This window comes from Staurois parvus, unplaced genomic scaffold (assembly GCF_062004578.1).
Source record: "Staurois parvus isolate SC_StPar_1 unplaced genomic scaffold, SC_StPar_1.0 ptg000154l, whole genome shotgun sequence".
NCBI classification, from domain to species: Eukaryota; Metazoa; Chordata; class Amphibia; order Anura; family Ranidae; genus Staurois; species Staurois parvus.
Genome location: NW_028317950.1, coordinates 11,315,750 through 11,333,356, shown reverse-complemented (window position 1 = coordinate 11,333,356; position 17,607 = coordinate 11,315,750). Strand labels below are relative to the sequence as shown.

At 42.1% G+C, this 17,607-nt stretch overlaps 1 protein-coding gene across 1 annotated transcript in view; it reads left to right on the top strand.

Annotated features, from left to right (window-relative positions):
- CLIC3 (CLIC family member 3) overlaps window positions 1-16,701 on the top strand; it is a 49,041-nt gene extending 32,340 nt beyond the window's left edge. Inside the window, exons 2-6 of the mRNA XM_089675054.1 lie at window positions 2,013-2,122; window positions 4,076-4,201; window positions 10,020-10,126; window positions 11,752-11,927; window positions 15,303-16,701. Of these exons, the coding sequence (XP_089531180.1) occupies window positions 2,013-2,122; window positions 4,076-4,201; window positions 10,020-10,126; window positions 11,752-11,927; window positions 15,303-15,467 (684 nt within the window). The 3' untranslated portion in view covers window positions 15,468-16,701. The remainder of the gene's footprint in view (window positions 1-2,012; window positions 2,123-4,075; window positions 4,202-10,019; window positions 10,127-11,751; window positions 11,928-15,302) is intronic.
- Window positions 16,702-17,607: the final 906 nt, after the last annotated feature.

The following is a 17,607-nucleotide window of genomic DNA, read 5'->3' as shown; positions in this document are numbered from 1 at the left end:
AAATAGAACAGAACAAAAAAATGGTAGGAAAATAGTAATTGAATGGAGAAAGAGAATAAGGAGTTAATTAGGGCTGATTAGAGTAAGTGAAGAGTTAATGGGGAGTTAAACGGAGGAACTTTTCTTTACTTGTTAGGTTGCTTCAACTGACATCTGCAGATGGAAGTTCATCCCTTTGATCTGCTGATGAATGAACAGAATAATACAAAAGTAACAATATGTTACCTTGTATCTTTCTGAAGCATCTGAGCAAGTGTTATTCATAAACATTGATTGACTGATTTTTTTTTTTGACAGCTGAAGCTTCCACCTTCCCTGCATACACAATGCCAGCTTTGATTAACCACTTGCCCTCCAGAGGATTTACCCCCCTTCCTAACCAGGCTATTTTTTGCATTACGGCGCTGTGTTATTTTAACTGACAATTGCGCAGTCATGCAACACTGCACCCAAATGAAATGTACGTCCTTTTTTTCCCCACAAATTGAGCTTATTTTTGGTGGTATTTGATCGCATGTGTGTTTTTTAATTTTTTTTCCGCTATAAAAAAAAAAGACTAAATTTTGAGGAAAAAAAACAATATGTTTTACTTTTTGCTATTAAACATGTCCAGTTAAAAAATCAAATTTGGTCAAATTTAGGCCAAAATGTATTCTGCAACATGTCTTTGCTAAGGAAAAATCCCAATACATGTAAATTAATTGGTTTACATGAAAGTTATAGCGTTTACAAATGGTATAGATACTGGAATTTTTTTTCAAACTTTTACTACTAATGGCGGTGATCGGCAACTTATAGAGGGACTGCGGCAGGCATTCTGACACTGGGGGGGAACTGACTTGGTGTCACTGACATCCCCAGTGACACCAATACAGTGATCAGTGATAAAAAAAAGTACTGACACTGTACTAATGGCACTGGACAGGAAGGGGTTAACATTAGGCGAGATCAAAGGGTTAACTGGGTGCTGTTTCACACTAAGCTGTGTGTGTGCTTCACTGTTCACAGCCATCCAAAGCAGTGTGCAGGAGCTGGCAGAGAGGATAACTGTATTGTTTACATACAGTTCTCCTCTCCGTCAGAGATGCTCGGCAATCACCAGCCGGGACCCAGTGATTGACAGCTGCGGCCACGAACAGCGGCGCAGGTAGGGCGCACACGCCCCCTACCTGGAAATGCAATTTCACGTATGTATACGTGATTTTGCACACCCATGCCACCCTGTAGCAGTATATCTGCTATAGGGCGGACGGGAAGCAGTTAAAGTGTATCTCCAGTCCAAACAGTTTTTGAAGGTCCTGGATAGGGTGCAGTCTGTACCCCTACTGGGAAGATTCACCCACTCTGGTTTTCTTAGGACTCTTTCACATGGGCAGCCAGGGGTGGTCAGTAAAAACAAGTGGTTCAGCTGTGGTTTACTACAGTACAACCCAGTTGTTCACCAGAAATCTGACAAGGCTGCATACAGGCCATGGCTGCGGCATTTTTAAATCAGGCTGCAGGGTTTGACAGGCAGCAGCACCTATCAATCCCACCCATTGAGATTCTTGGGGCTGCAACACAACCATGAGCCAATCACTTGGCATTCAGTTGCAGTACAGTTTTCCAAATAGAATTGTCCCTCCACAAGTAAAAAAAAGCATTTAAAAAAAAAAAAGGAAAAAGAAAAGAGAGGGTCAAGAGGTTCCTCCCTCCTGCTGTGTCCTCAGGTGAAAGTGAAAATAAATATCCACAATAGACAAAGATGGCAAAAAAGCCCAACTGGGTACTGTATCAAAAACTAAAAGAAAGGTTTTGGCTCTTGATATACTTTAATGTCAGAAACTGACTGAAAAAAACTGTGCATAGTAGAAAGTGCAGTTTGCATTGCATAGACAGGACATCCTATCTGCAATTCACAATTCAGGTTTTTGGCATAGCTGTGTAAATCTCAGGACTGGATGGAAAGAAATTTATGACTAAGGAATATATAGCAAAGTTATGACCATGTTCTGATAACTGTCTCCTTTTAGGCCAGCGATGATGGGGAAAGTATTGGGAACTGTCCATTCAGCCAAAGGCTATTTATGATCCTCATGCACAAAGGATGTCCCTTCACCCTGACCACAGTGGACATGAAGAGGTGGGTACGCTGCTCTGCCAAACATCTACATCCTAAATTATCAGACACCTAAACTTCCTGAACTTCAGCCAAATATAAATCACACAACTGCTTGCAGCTCTGTAATTATTAATACATAATTTTTTTAAATGCAAACAGTGTCCGTGCCTAACTTGGCATCAGCCTCTTGCAGTCTCTGTACAGCAGACCTAACACTGGTAAAGGGAGAAACAGCACAAGGAGCCAGTCGGCTGTGCTGTAATCTAAGTAGCAGTAAGAAGTAACAGAGATAAAGCTCAGCCATGTTCTGCTTCACTTTCCATTTACAAGAACACAGGTTCAGGGACCTGTAAATGAAAGTGAAACTGAAGCACAGAAAGATCAGGTTCCTTGCTAGATAGGGCTGTGCTCTGTGGCAGAGTTGTGTAAACCACAGGTCTGAAAGAGCAGAAATAAAACTCATTTGGAAAACCAGCTCCCATATATACTGTATTCACCTCTTTGTCTGAAATTACTTTAAAGGATGCCTGTCATTCATATAGGCAGCCATATTGTGGTCTGAATACTATGTCAGAGATTTATTTTTTTTACAAACAAGTATCCTCACTCTTGCCACCTCCATGTCCCTCATTTGTAGGGAACTTACAAACTAATATTGGATGAACCCAAAACTTTTTTTATAAAGAAGATAGGTACAAATCTTTTAAAGGGCCTATTTACATCTATGCATTACAAGATAGCATGTGTTACATCAATACATGTTATATGGGTTGTTGTGTTGCATTGCTATTGCTAAGTGCTTTGCATTAAATTTGAGACAAGTCCATTTTGTGAGACATTTTGATGCTTTCACAGCCCATTATTTTCAATGAGCTGCCTTATTGCAAAGTATGTTTTTTGCATGATATAACATGTGCTTATGCTACACATGTCAATGTTCCTCAAGGAGACCCAGAAGTAATTCTGAACTTGCTACTGCCAACCCCCTTCTAAGAATACTAAGAATACTGGTTGTCAGACCTGTTTCAGCAATCTAAGCACTGAAAGTGTGATCTCTTTAACTGATCCAGTTATGGTGAGGATAGCTTAACTTACAGTCTAGTAGCTTGACAGACAGTGATGCGATCCAAATGACATCTTGCAGATCATAACATTTTTATTTGAAAACTTGTGCAGATCATAACAGATGAACATCAGATAGTTAAAAAAAATCATAGTTTGTCTTGCTACAGCAAAATACAGTACATGTGGTGAATGAAGACTAAAGCATGAAGAAGAAGAAGGGTGGGACTTGAGCACCCCCTAATTACAGAGTGAGGAAAGGACAACATTTTGTAAAGGCAAACAAAACAATGCATGTGTAACATGATAATGCTGATTTAGTCATTTCAGGGCTGTTGAGTAATTAACCCAAAACAATCATACTTATTAAAAACTCCAAGTCAAGTTACAACTCTGCTTAGTTATTCCTGAAGCAACTGGAACATCATGACAGCCAGGAAAAATGGCATTTTCAGGAGAGGTCAGCAGTAACAGCCTGCATATTCTCCAGCCACATGTGTCCTTTCTGATGCACTTTTACAGTGCAGTCTTCCATGGCTTTTTATTATAAATGAAGGCTGTGCTTTGATTAGTTTTAGTGGATAGTGACAGCACTTCACTGTTCCTCCAATTATCCCACCACCCTCAGGTTCAGGATTGACCACCATCTGAACCCAATGTCAATCTTAGGTACCACTCATATAGCACAGGTCACATGAGTATTTGGCCACAATAGATTTTATGTCAAACAGCTGGTGAAGGCTCACTATACATATATGCAGTATATGTACCTGTATAGCTTTATATACAGTATCTCATATATTATTCAGTTATATTATAAGTTACATATATAAATTTATACTGCATGCTGCGATATGTATTGTGTGTTGCTATTTAAAAAGAATAAAATCTGTTTTCTTTTTTTTCACAAAGGGCACCTGAGGTCTTGAAAGATTTGGCCCCAGGGTCACAGCCTCCATTTCTCCTCTACGACACTGAGGTCAAAACTGATACCAACAAAATCGAAGAGTTTCTGCAGGAGATCTTGGTACCTCCCAGGTGAGACAAAGTTCCTGGTAGGAGGCCTGCTAGTTGCTGAGATCAGAGGAACTACTAGTGCCAGCATACCCATCCAATCAAGATCTGCTAGGAACATGCCGAAAAATCCATAGGGGCCAATTCAGACCTGTCCATTTCAGTGTGTTGTGTTAGTGTACACGTGTTACAGCCCCTTTTTTCTGCAGTGACGTGTGTTGCCTTAAGGCAGGTGTGTCAAACTGGAGGCCCTCCAGCTGTTGCCAAACTACAAGTCCCATCATGCCTCTGCCTTTGGGAGTCATGCTTGTAACTGTTAATTTTGCAATGCCTCATGGGACTTGTAGTTTGGCAACAGCTGGAGGGCCACCAGTTTGACACCTGTGCCTTAAGACATCCCATAGCAACGCACTTGAATGGACCAAAAATCGGCCATGCGCCAGATGCCTGACATAGGCTGTCTGAATCCAGGGCTGATCAAAACATAAAAAAAAGAGGGTGCAAATGGCTAGCGCATTAACCTTGACAATTTTCTTAGACAATGTAGTAGACAATAAATATACTCACAAGTCTAGTAAGCTATAGACATGTACAGTAGATGAATAAAGCACACAATGTAAGAGACCACTCTCCATCTCCACCTGGAGACAGGATGACAAAAAGCAACTGACGCGTTTCAAGGACCCAATCTCCTTCCTCAGAGCTATGGCTAATGTTTCCCAACCCTCAACCTCCTTAAATAGCATAAATTAATTGGATAGCCCACCTACAATCGGGGGGGGGGGGGCGATAAAACAAAAGGAGGGAGGGGATTTCTTAAAGGAGACACAGCCTACTGAATTACTCTATGTACATTCAATTCGACAGCTATTAGTACTGATATTAATATTATTATTTCTATTGTTATTATTGGTAAGTATATGTTTTTTACTGATTTGGATTGTATGCAGTGGATTGTAAATGATATGCTGGCATCATGCTATGGAATTGAATAAGTAGGATGTATCTCCTTTAAGAAATTCCCTCCCTCCTTTTGTTTTCTCCCCTCCCCCCTAGTGGTAGGTGGGCTATCCAATGAATTTATGCTATTTCAGGAGATTGAGGGTTGAGAGACATTAGCCATAGCTCTGAAGAAGGGGGTTGGGTCTGCGAAACGTGTCAGCGCCTTTTGTCATCCTGTCTTCAGGTGGAGAGCTGTCTTTTACATTGTGTGCTTTATGCATCCACATGCCTATAGCTCACTAGACTTGTGAGTATATTTGTCTACTACGTTGTCTAATAGCATTGTCAAGGTTACTGCGCTAGGTGTTTGCACCCTCTGTGTTTTTTATGTTTTGTGCATTGTTGGATTCCCCCATCTGAGGAGGGTTGCACCGTCATTACTTTCCAGTCCTGATTGTGTTAAGAACATGACATTTGGTTCATGCGGTGGGTGCCCCCACTAATTTCTGAGCACTGAAGTGTCAAGTTTGCACGTGTTCTTTTTTTATCCAGGGCTGATCATTCACAGATAATCGCTCCTTGAGTGATTACATGCAAGCAACTCCAATTAGCTGCAGGAGCTGTCGGCCTCCCATTGCTTTCATCTGCAGTTAATCGCTGGAAACTCCCTCTGGGTCAATAGGCGGACAATATCTATAGCAGAGTTGAGGTGTTTTTTTTGTTTTGTTTTTTTTAAACCAGCACTGCACTATCAAAAGAAAAACACAAAAGGGCACACTATCCTCGTGCATTACCGTAGTTGCAAATTAATTTATTAAAAATGTGACAAATGGATACTTACAAAATGAATGTAAAAAACGAACATGAAGTCAAATGGGTCAATGTCACACAACTGGAGGCCTATGATGATGGTGCCCAGTGGGAAAGTCTGACGCGTTTTCAGGAGTTGAACTCCCTTTTTCAAAGCTTTAAATGCTTCACATATAAAACGGTAACTGTCACTTGGTGGAGTGCAGCCCTCTAAAGATGGGGGAGTCTTGATGCTAGCAAAAGAAAAACACAAAAGGGAGCACTGTCCTGACGTTGACGTGTTTCAGGAGTTGAACTCCCTTTTTCAAAGCTTTTGCTTTTCAAAGCTTCAAATGCTCCACATATAAAATGGTAACTGTCACTGGGTGGAGTGCAGCCCTCTAAAGATGGGGGAGTCTTGATGCTAGCAAAAGAAAAACACAAAAGGGAGCACTCTCCTGACGTTGACGTGTTTCAGGAGTTGAACGCCCTTTTTCAAAGCTTTTATTTTTCAAAGCTTCAAATGCTCCACATATAAAATGGTAACTGTCACTGGGTGGGGTGCAGCTCTCTAAAGATAGGGGAGTCTTGATGCTAGCAAAAGAACAACACAAAAGGGAGCACTCTGCTGACATGTTTCGGGAGTTCAACCTTATGTGTTTTCTTTTGCAAGCAACAAGACTCCCCTATCTTTAGAGGGCTGCACCCCACCAAGTGACAGTTACCATTTTATATGTGGTGCATGAAGATTAGAGCACTGGTGTTTGTTTCATTTGGATGTACCAGTACTGTACTATGTAACACGTGAAATCTTATTGAAAATCGCCAACCTCTGCCCACTTCTTTTAAGGCTTTGTTCACACCAGCCTGCACAGTAAAATGCAGTGTTTTACAATACAGGCTAGTGGAGTGTCAGCAGCCGAAGGAAGCAGTGTGAAGCTTGTTCTTCTTGTAGTGTGAATGGGTCACATAGAAAACACTTGTTTTCTATGCACTCTAGCTGTGACCTGCATTTATCAAGATTGGAAAATGTCATATAGTGGAAATGAACCCTAAATCCTGTTTATACTCATGGCAGGTGTCACATGTTTTCCAAGCATTTTATAACCTGCATTTTAGATATATTTTCTCTCACTGGCAGCCTTGAACTTTGGAGGCCTATGTACGTGAGATTTCACACTCATAACTAGTTTATATGGAGGTTGAAATGCTTATAAAATGCAGCGTGCTGCAGCTTCTCGTCCTGCTTGGCGAGACTGAGACCGGTACAGAGAAAGGGATTTTCAATTGTCCCCGTGCTCTTCATTGATACACTGGCATCATTCACACTGGTACGCCTGCGTTTAGCTTTTCTAAACCCAGGAGAAATGATCTAAGAAGAATACAATTTTAATGCCTCCCAGAACACTTTGTCCTGCATTTAGATGCATATTCTTTAATATTCACCTTTCCAATGGTCCCTCACAGGCAGCGGCATCTTCTGTGTGCCAGTCTTAAGCCGTCTTCAATGGCTGGCGTGGGATGACGTCACTCCTGCACAGGTGCAAGAGGCCATTAGTCTGGCACACAGACCAACCTGATGCTGTAAGCTGAGCTGCACATGCATGTTTTTCAAAAGAACAAGCTGTCTTGCGGATGGAGCAGTTAGAGGGTGGAGACAAACCATTTACCGCTAACAGGAGTGCTTACAATGATCAGCTTTTATTTATGTAAGTAAAACATTAATCCCAAAATGGAAAAAAAAAACCTTTTGCAGTAATTCCTTATAATGTGTTAGCTGGAATTCAGCTTTAATTTGTTTGTGTATCTAAATCTGCTAGCACATCTAAAACTCCCCTCCCCCCAGACTGGTAATGTTGCTGTTCAAAGGTGCCCCCTGTGCTCCTTCATCCAGAGTGGGGGCACAGGAGATGTGTTACTCGGTACATCACCAGGAAAAACAGAGAGGGGGAAAAAAGCCTAAGAATGAAAACTAATGCTGCCACCACATCTAATGATTGGTAAGCTGCAACATATTATATTTTTGGTTTTGGGTTATACCGCTTTAAAGGATAAGTAAACTCAAGAACAAAAATGCAATATATTGCAATGTATAGTTCGTACATGTGGTGGCTGCATTATTTTTTTCAAGCTAATAACATTTTCAGCAAATACTGAAAATACCGGTTGATCATGCCAGAAATGCAGTGTCCTTGTCACTTTCTGTGAGCTGCACTGAAGAATATCTTCTTTCCTAGCTATTCTCTGTAAACTACCAATTGTCTTGACCCCCCTCCCATATAATGGAGATGAAGCGATACGGACATGTTTGTAGTCCATATTAGGAGAGCAGTTTAGGGTGATAACCATGGCGCCCTCCATAAATACAGTGGAGGGGTGACATAACCAACACGGGATAACAAGTGTTTTATTTGCATGACTACCAGGTGAAAATAAAGCAAAGGTACCTTTTGAAAGAATTAAACTAATGCAGCCACCAGACCATGGACAAGTAAACTGCAATATACAGTATACAACCAAAAATATTGGGACAGCCCTCCAAATCGCTGGATTCAGGTGTTCCGATCACCTCCATGCCCACAGGTATGTAAAATCAAGCACCTAGGCATGCAGACTGCTTCTACAAACATTTGTGAAAGAATGGGTCACTCTCAGGAGCTCAGTGAATTCAAGTGTGGTCCCGTGATAGGTTGTCACCTGTGCAATAAGTCCATCCGTGAAATTTCCTCACTACTAAATATTTCACGCCCAACTGTTAGTGGTATTAGAACAGTGAAAGCAACTGGTAACAGCAGCAACTCAGCCATGAAGTGGTAGGCCACGTAAAATGACAGAGTGGGGTCAGCGCATGCTGAAGCGCACAGCGCGCAGAAGTCGCCAACTGTCTGCAAAGTCAATAGCTAAAGACCTCCAAGCTTCACGTGGCCTAAGATTAGCACAACAATGCACAGAGAGCTTCATGGAATGGGTTTCCTAGGCTGAGCAGCTGCATCCAAGCCTTACATCACCTAGTGCAATGCAAAGCGTCGGATGCAGTGGTGTAAAGCACACCGCCACTGGACTCTAGAGCAGTGGAGACATATTTTCTGGAGTGATGAGTCACGCTTCTCTGTCTGGCAATCCGATGGACGTGTCTGGGTTTGGCAGTTGTGAGAAGAACAGTACTTGCCTGACTGCATTGTGCCAAGTGTAAAGTTTGGTGGAGGGAGGATTATGGTGTGGGGTTGTTTTTCAGGGGTTAAGCTTGGCCTCTTCGTTCCAATGAAGGGAACTCTTAAGGTGTCAGCATACCAAGACATTTTAGACAATTTTATGCTTCCAACTTTGTGGGGATCAGTTTGGGGGATGGCCTCTTCCTGTTCCAACATGACTGCGCACCAGTGCACAAAACAAGATCCATAAAGACATGGATGAGCGAGTTTTGGGTGGAGGAACTTGACTGGCCTGCACAGGGTCCTGACCTCAACCTGATAGAACACCTTTGGGATAAATTCGAGCGGAGACTGCAAGCCAGGCCTTCTCCTCCAACATCAGTGCCTGTCCTGACAAGTGTGCTTCTGGAAGAATGGTCAAACATCCCCATAGACACTCCTAAACCTTGTGGACAGCCTTCCCTGAACAGTTGAAGCGGTTATAGCTGCAAAGGGTGGGCCAACTCAATATTGAACCCTACGGACTAAGACTGGGATGCCATTAAATTTCATGTGCATGTAAAGGTAGGCGTCCCAATACTTTTGGCAATATAGTAATTACATTTTTGGTTTTGAGTTTGGATACACTTTAACTGCCTCCAGCCACAATGGTCAGGAGGTGGACCTACACAAGCACATATTGGGTGTTGGCTGCCCGGTGATAGAGGTGGGGTCGCTAAGGGCAATCTGGGTTCTCTGAAAGATATTCTGTAGCTGCAGAGGATTTCTACTCTCAAAGGCACTGTAGTCAAACTACTGTCATTCCTTTACATTCTCTACAATGTCATCGTGCACTAAGGAGTCATTATATTGCTAGAGTAAAGGTGGTGACGTTCTGGCTAAATGTTCATAGGATCCTACTTGCTTATGCTCCAAAATCTTTACTACAATATGGTAATGGAATTTGTTTTTCATTTAAGTTATCCCAGCATGACACCTAAATACAAGGAATCAACCACAGCAGGGAATGATGTTTTCCATAAATTCTCTGCATACATCAAGAACCAAGTGCCAGCCCAAGAAGACAGTGAGTATACAGATTAAATGACATAATAATATATCAATTGTTTTGTACCATAAATATAATAATAAAAATACATCATCATAATAAAACTTAAATGTACAAGAATCTGAAGCTCCACTGTAAGGTTGCGGTTCTAATCATGCAGCCTTACCTGTCAGAGATAGGCGTGTGTGCTGTATTCACTCCTATATTCTCTCCCTATTAAATCAAAAATGTCAGTGCAGTGTCAGGCTGTTGGGTGTCAGTGTCATTCCAGATGACCTTTTGCCTGCCTGAGTTAGGACTGATAATTGACACTCTCTGTCCTGCCTGCTTGAAGCGGATACATTGGTTGTAAACCCTTACATATACACAGTAAAGTGACTGGCCTCTGGTGATTTACAGAAATTAAACAAATCCTCCTACATAAGCTGTATCTGTTTATCTGCAGCACTCTCTTCTCTACAGCCGTTTAAAGTGCAGCATTTGTCTGAGCTCAGTGGGTGGGGAGCTGAAATTAAACTTTGCAAATATCAGTGAGAAGAGCTCTGAGAACTAATTGAAGGGAAAGGTCCCCCCCCCCTTTCAGACAATGGAGGAACAGAGCTGGGGCTGTCAATCATAGGCTGTGTGTTGGAGGTTCCTCCCCTGTCATCTTTTATCAGGAAAGCTTGTCAGAATTGTTTAATGCCGATAGCAGAGGAACAAGGCCAGAGACAGAGATGACACTTAGTGATCTGGACTGAGACAAGTACATACTATAGAGAGATATGCTTTGTTCATATTTCATGTCTGAGGTTTACAACCACTGTAGCAAAGTCTCTAAAATTTATAAGACAGTCTTTTTTTTCCAAGAGTGAAAAGATAAGATGGTGTATCACTGGACCCTGACTTCAGCATAGTGCCTAGACCACAGGTGTCAAACACAAGGCCTGCAGGCTGAATCCGGCCCTCCAGGCCATTTCATGTGGCCCTTGCAACTCTCCTGCAGGTACCCCTTGTCTCAGTAGTCGGCAGCAGAGAGAATAGAACTCCTCTGCCAAATCCTGCACCTCTCAGTGCAGCTGCAGCACCCCCTCATCTCTGCCTCCCCTGGTCTCAGCATTCAGCAAACTTGGGTAACTGACTCCACTCCTCCTCTGATCCTCCTCCAGACACTGCACTTTCTGCTTTCCATCTCTGTCCCCAAAGGGGGTGCACGGTGATGTTAGGGAGGGTGTGGGATTCTTGACATCTGATGTAATGGGGGGGGGTCAGGTGTTCTGGACATCTAATCTTATAGATACAACCGGCCCTTTGAGGACAACCATAATGCTGATGAGGGCCACGATGAAATGGAGTTTGACACCCCTAGTCTAGACTGACTCTAGGGGTGCTTATAGGCAGCTCTCTATCAGACTATATCCATGTGCTAGGCTCTTGGCACAAAAGCTTCAAATAAAATAAATATATTTTAAAAAAAAGGATAAAACACAGCTTTTCAGTTTCAGTCCAGAAACATTTTAACAGCAAGGTTTTTAGAAAAAGCATCATGTTTTGGGGTAAAAGGGACCTTTTTTTCAGGGCTACAAATAATATATAGAAATAAACATAAGAAGTAATTTTTTTTTAGTGGATAAAGTTATGATACAATCCTCATTTTTTTCCAGATCTGCAAAAGAATTTGCTGCGCTCATTCCTACTCCTAGACCGTTACCTGTTGACTCCACTACCACATGAGCTGGCCAAGGACCCCAAAATGACCGTATCCAAGAGGATATTCCTGGATGGAGATGAACTGACACTTCCAGACTGTAACCTGCTGCCAAAACTCAACATCATCAATGTAAGCAGGAAATACATCTTTTAATTCTTTGAATACCAAATGTCACACACGTTCTCCTGCAGGCTCTAAGCCTGAGAACTGAGCTGTCGCATGACCGCTAATTGCTCAGTTGCTGGTCAGATCTGAGCAGAGAGCAGTGACTGTCACTCAGTGCTCTCTGCTCTGCCCTTCCAGTGCTCACTGGAGAACTAGGTTGGGGAGTGGGCTGGTACGGCTGGCTTCAGCTCTCAGCCACACACTAAGAGACAAAGCCAGCTGTCAATCAGGCAGCTGGGTGGATCCTGACAATATGGTCAGGATCCTTCCAGAGCCTCGAGTGGCTCTGTGAGATCAGCTGATAGTGGGCAATAGCCTACTATCAACTGACTCTGGGTCACAGAAGAGCAAAAGTAAATGCAGTCCTGTGTTCCAGATAAGTATGGCTCATAAAGTTTTGGTCTTACTTCTCTTTTAAAACAAATGGGGGAGAGAGATTTAACCCTCATATATGGAAAGGCTTCTTCCCAGTAAGAGCAGTGAAAATATGGAATCGACTCCCTCAAGAACAGGTTCTGGCCAACTCAGTAGATTGTTTATACAAGAGCTAGATGCACTCCTAAATTCACAAAATATAACTGGATATTAATTCTTAGAGGTAATAAATCCAGGGTAGTTGATCCAGGGAATATCCCATTGGCTCCTGGGGGATCAGGAAGGAATTTTTACCCCCACAGGAATTAATTGGATCATGCTTTATTGGGTGTTTTTGCCTTCCTCTGGGTCAACTGTGGGTATAGGATAGTGTATATGGAGGTTTTCTATTTGTGTGTGCTTTTCATTTTATTGGTTGTACTACAGTAGATCATTTCACCCTAACTATGTAACTATGGGGTTGATTTATTAATGGCAATTAGACTGTGCACTTTGCAAGTACAGTTTCTCCAGCGCTTAGTAAATGAGGTAAAGCTTCACTTTAAACAGAATACCCAATAACATGCGCGGTAAAATAAAAAAAAAAAACAGCATTTTAGCTTGCACATGATTGGATTATTGAAGTCAGCAGAGCTTTACCTTATGTAGTAAGCTCTGGAGCAACTGCACTTGCAAAATGCAAAGTGCACAGTCTATTTCCTTTTAATAAATCAACCCTTATGTGTGGCTTGGTGTGTGGAGTTAAATTAAAATTAATAGTAACTCAATGCATAGCAGAATGGGGCTATGCATTGATGTGTTTTCCCTTGAAAGGGACGCAGGCAACAATAAAAACTTAATTGAGAGTCTGAACCTCCCTCGCTCTATCCAAAACAAGAGAGATTTTGTCTAGAGGTACTATTGAATCATTACTTCACAGTCTTGCACTTACAATATCTTTAGTTACATACTTGACATATTTACAATATCAGTGATATCATATGTACGTTGATACCATATTTACAATATCATTAGAGGCATACTTGCACTTACAATATCTTTTGTCGCTCTCTGGTTGCAATAGCATACTCATTTAGGAAAGGCTATACTAGGGCTGACCATAGAGATTGGATTGGGCTTAGTTACATTTTGAAGTATAACTAAAGGCTCCTGTATAACATTTTGAACAAGTTACCATGGGATGTCTCACAAAGGCTTTAGTTGTATCTCATATGCTTCCCCTCCTGGACACTGCAGCTCACAATTTCAGGGTTTCAGCAGCAAAGGTCAATAGAAAAATCAGTGGACAGGACTAGTTATGGTCTGATGCTGATTGCATTGGCATGGACAGCACCAAGGCTGCTAATAGAAATCACAGGGCCCGGACAGCCTACTTGACAGGGCCCCCCCCCCCCCCCCCTGAAAATATCAAAATTTTGTTTGCTAAAAGCAGAAAAAATAATTTTAGTGGACACAAACACAACAAATGTGAATCAGTGGTTCGTTTATGAGGCTCTGTGGTTGGAGCGATGTGCAGTCAATCTATGTAATGAGGATGCAGCAGCTGCATGAACACAACCACAGGTCCTGCAGGTGTATGGCCCCAAAGACAGTGTGCATTCAGGACCACTCATTCGCACCTGCCCACCTGCCAAATTAGGACCTGTGGCAGTCTTCGTACAGCCACTACGTCCCTTTAGAGCAGAGGTCTCCAAACTTTCAAAACAAAGGGCTAGTTTACTGGCCTTCTAACTTTAGGGGGCCCGGACTGTGGCCATTGGGAGTAGAAAAGGTCCCAACATCAGTGGGAATAAACCATGCCCCTTCTTTGCTATCATTATGAGGAATTGTGCCCCATTGTTGGTGTCATTGGGAGGAATTGTGCCCCTTAATTGGTGTCACTGGGAGGAATTGTGCCCCTTCTTTGGTGTCAGTGGAGGGAATTATGCCCCATTGGTGGTATCAGTGGATGAAATAGTGCCCCAAGAACCGAATAAATGCAAGCAAAGGGCCACGTCTGGCCCCCGGCCACAGTTTGGAAACCACTGCTTTAGAGTAACAGGCAGCTTTAATTTTTTACTGCCCTGTAGGGGGGCTTTGGTAAATTATCAGGGATCTAAACAGACCCCTGATTTCTCACATTTGAGACTTGAGAAATAGACTGAGGGCATAGATTAATAAAGTCCATCTCTCTGAAGCCCCAGCTGCACAGATAAATGAATAGGAAGTGCTCTGAACCTTCTTGTTCATTCAAAAACTGAAGCAGAGTAAACACGGTTTACTCTGCTTCAGTGGTGAATGGACACAAGAGCGATCTGTACCAAATCACTCACTGTGTTTATTCAGGGATGGAAGGGCCCGGTAAAAATTACATATTTTCTAGCCCCTTCCCCCATTCTCCATCCTGAAACAATCTCCCTGTGTGCCTGGAACAGCTGCCAGCAGGAGAGAAGAGTAGGGAAGCTAGTAGTGCTGTGGGAGTAAGGGGTGCCAGATAGTTGGGGGGTGGGGGTGAAGATACTCGAACCGATCCCCCTGAGGGAAAAAGAGAAGTAGAAGCTAACAGCACTGCAGGGGAAGGCACAAGAGGATTGGTGTCAGCAATAAGGCAGTACAGCTGGCCCCCCTGCTCAGCAGGTGCCTGGACCCCCCTTTTGAATTGATGGGACCCGGCGCAGGAGGGCTGGCTGTACTGCCTTATCAGTGGCTATTGACAGCACTGATAGCCTCGTTACCTGCAACATCGTCTTATCCCCTTTGCCACAGTTCCCATACCATGAAAGGAAGCTGGAATGGGTGGACTTTACTGGCAGGATCAACAAGTATTTGTGGGATAGTGCAGGGGAACCAAGAGCCAAATGTGAATTATTTGCTGCAGCAAATGTAATGGTAGGCCAAAGTTCTACTTTAAACTGATTGAATAGACATACAGATCTAAAAATTCAAAAACCTAAAAAAAAAAAACCTCTCCTTTCTCTTCGGCAGACGGTTTGCAGACATTTCCGCCACTTCGAGATCCCCAAAGACCTGAGAGGTATATCTAGCTACCTGAACAATGCAACACAACTGAAGACCTTCGCTTACACCTGTCCAAACAAAGATGAGATCATACTATACTATCGCCATGTGGTCAAACCAATGCCACGCTGATGGCCTTCCATACAAAGCTTTGAACTCTTCACCGCTACATCCAGTGTGCACGGTGCAGGACTGCCATCACCATCCTATTACCTTCTTTGGCTACAAAGACCGTTGTGTTGCAAGAGCGCCCTCTACAGCTTTCAGCATGCAGTATCAAACAATGGTATAAAAACACTGAATTGTTCTTGTACAGCCAAGCAATGTTAAGCTCAACATCTTCCATGGAGATAATACAAGAAGATCTGTCTTCATTCAAGTAGAAAGACTTTATTGATTCCATATACATATCCATGTTTCAATATTAAAATAGTTACATATTGTTCCTGGAAATGATATTGCGGCACTGATTGCTGCTTTGTCACTGTATGACCAATGGTATTCGATTTGTTTGTAGTTTGTCACGCACAAATTGTGCGTTCGTTTAAAACCAAAATGCAAAAAAAAAAATAAAATAAAATAAAAAAAATCCATTAAAGGAAACAAGAAAATATATGTTCTGGGGGGAGTAAGCAAACAAGTTGAGAATTACCATTGACTGATATTCGAGTCAACCTCGTCACAGCTGGAACGCACTAGTTCATGTAAAACAGTAGGTGACAGTTTAGTGGAGCAAAGCAGGAAACCATTCAGAATCCAGTTTGTACTGGTCTGACTCCAGCAAAGTGAATACTAGCTGGTTCCTTTTGGATTGCTTCACTTTGCTCCTTGAGCTGTTCCAGTTGAACAGACAACTTCCAAGTCCATGAATATAGGTATACCCAAAAATTGTCCCCCTTCATATCTAGCATTTCAGTACAATTCCATTCAGTGGGTAACATACATACTGTAGTTTACCAATTCGAAGGCTTCCCAAACACAGCTCGATTTCTCTTGTTCAGTCCCATGGCCTGAACAAAAGAAATAATGGATTCCCCTATCCACAGTGAACATCATGGATGGAGAAATCTTCCTTGTATTCAGGCAGCCATGGCCAAATATCCAAACAAGCATTGCTTCTGATACGATGCAGTCTCTGTTCGGCTGATAATTTTCCACCTAGCTCAGTATCAACCACCCATGGCTCAAATTTTGGTCACTTCAGCAGGAATTGGCCACAATTCAAGTCATCTATGACCAGCCTTGCACAGCCCAATGCGCTACTAAAATATTTCTATTATCTACATATACTTTATTCTGTTAATTTAATTAAAACTCTTCTTGCTGACATTTGGATATGTAAATAAATACTTTTGTTTTAAAATCATGTTTATGTGACTGAGGCTTTCGTAACTGTAAAAAATGCAAAAATCATGAGTACTTTAAAAACACAAACCCGCATTTCCACTACTTTAGTTTGTGAATGAGACACGCAAAACAATGTGTGTCGCTCTTGCAGTGCCAATCATGGTCAATGGCATCCCAAACGTGCCAAGCAAGAAGCGCATGCATCAAAATGCACAGTCAAAAACCACTTAGAATTCAAAAAAGATACATGAGCTTCTCTGCAGCATTTGGCACTTGTTGGGAATTCTATTGAAGTTAATGGGATGCCCTAAGCATGAAAATTGTGCATATGCATGATATCTGACATCATTCTACAGTGGTGTAAATGGAAGCTAAGTATGTATATATAATAAATACGCACACATATTCTGATTTTCACACAACAGACAGAATGAAATGCAACAGTGATGTGCAAAGAGCAGTAAAAAACAATTTCACCAAGAAAATGGAATCCAGTTTGGTTGTCCTAGATTGCTGATTCTTCTGAATTATAAATTTGCTGGATTAGGCTTGTATAGGTTCTTAAACCAGATTTTAGCCAGAAAGAACAATCAGAGTTAAAGTGTATGTCCAGCCAAATTTTTTTTGTAGTTTTGAATGTGGGGGAGGGTTAGACCCCGACAGGTTTTTACTGCTATCCAGATCTTCATTCGAGAGATAATGTTTGATTTCTTTCCCTACAAAAAATGTTTTACCAGAAAGGAAGTGAGGGGAACTATCCAACAGCCACTTAGACAGAAATAAAAACACATTTTTAGTAGAATAGGGGAGTGTGTTCGGGTTACTGATTTTACCCAACATAGTGTTTGATTAAACTGTTTTCAACAAGTCAGGAAGCGAGAGTAAATCTCTCAGAACCGAAAACCCAGACAGCAGTAAAAATCCG